This window comes from Penaeus monodon, chromosome 23 (genome assembly GCF_015228065.2).
Source record: "Penaeus monodon isolate SGIC_2016 chromosome 23, NSTDA_Pmon_1, whole genome shotgun sequence".
Lineage (NCBI taxonomy): Eukaryota > Metazoa > Arthropoda > Malacostraca > Decapoda > Penaeidae > Penaeus > Penaeus monodon.
Genome location: NC_051408.1, coordinates 17,974,960 through 17,975,394, shown reverse-complemented (window position 1 = coordinate 17,975,394; position 435 = coordinate 17,974,960). Strand labels below are relative to the sequence as shown.

The window sequence follows — 435 nt, the reverse complement described above, 5'->3', positions numbered from 1 at the left end:
TACTGCATCCTGTCCACTCTCCACAAAGAGAGTGGAGAATATGCAGGAGGTATTTTCATTGTTATTACCGATTGCTAAATCCAACTTCTCGATGTTAATATGAGGTTAAAGTGAGAATATTTTGCCACTAACTCTGATAAGGAACAATGTATACAGTTTATTTGATAAGGAGCCAGTTGAAAAATTCAACACTTACTTAGACTATTTTCATATTTCCTCAGAAATTATATGCTGCAAGTGTGAGATAGGTTCATTTGTGATTTGTATTTCTTTCAATGGCAGGTCTAAAGATAAGAGGGATATTGATGTCATTCGTGAAAACCACCAGTTTTTGTGGGATGCCTCAGATGCACCTGACACATGGGAACGGCAGCTGGCTAAAAAATATTTTGATAAGCTCTTCAAGGAGTACTGTATCTGTGATCTATCACGCTA

The 435-nt window shown here is 37.0% G+C and overlaps 1 protein-coding gene across 1 annotated transcript in view; it reads left to right on the top strand.

Annotated features, from left to right (window-relative positions):
* LOC119587861 (protein FRA10AC1 homolog) overlaps nt 1-435 on the top strand; it is a gene marked incomplete in the record, with an annotated part of 5,972 nt that overhangs the window by 3,762 nt on the left and 1,775 nt on the right. Inside the window, 1 exon segment of the mRNA XM_037936564.1 lies at nt 283-435. Within this exon segment, the coding sequence (XP_037792492.1) occupies nt 283-435 (153 nt within the window).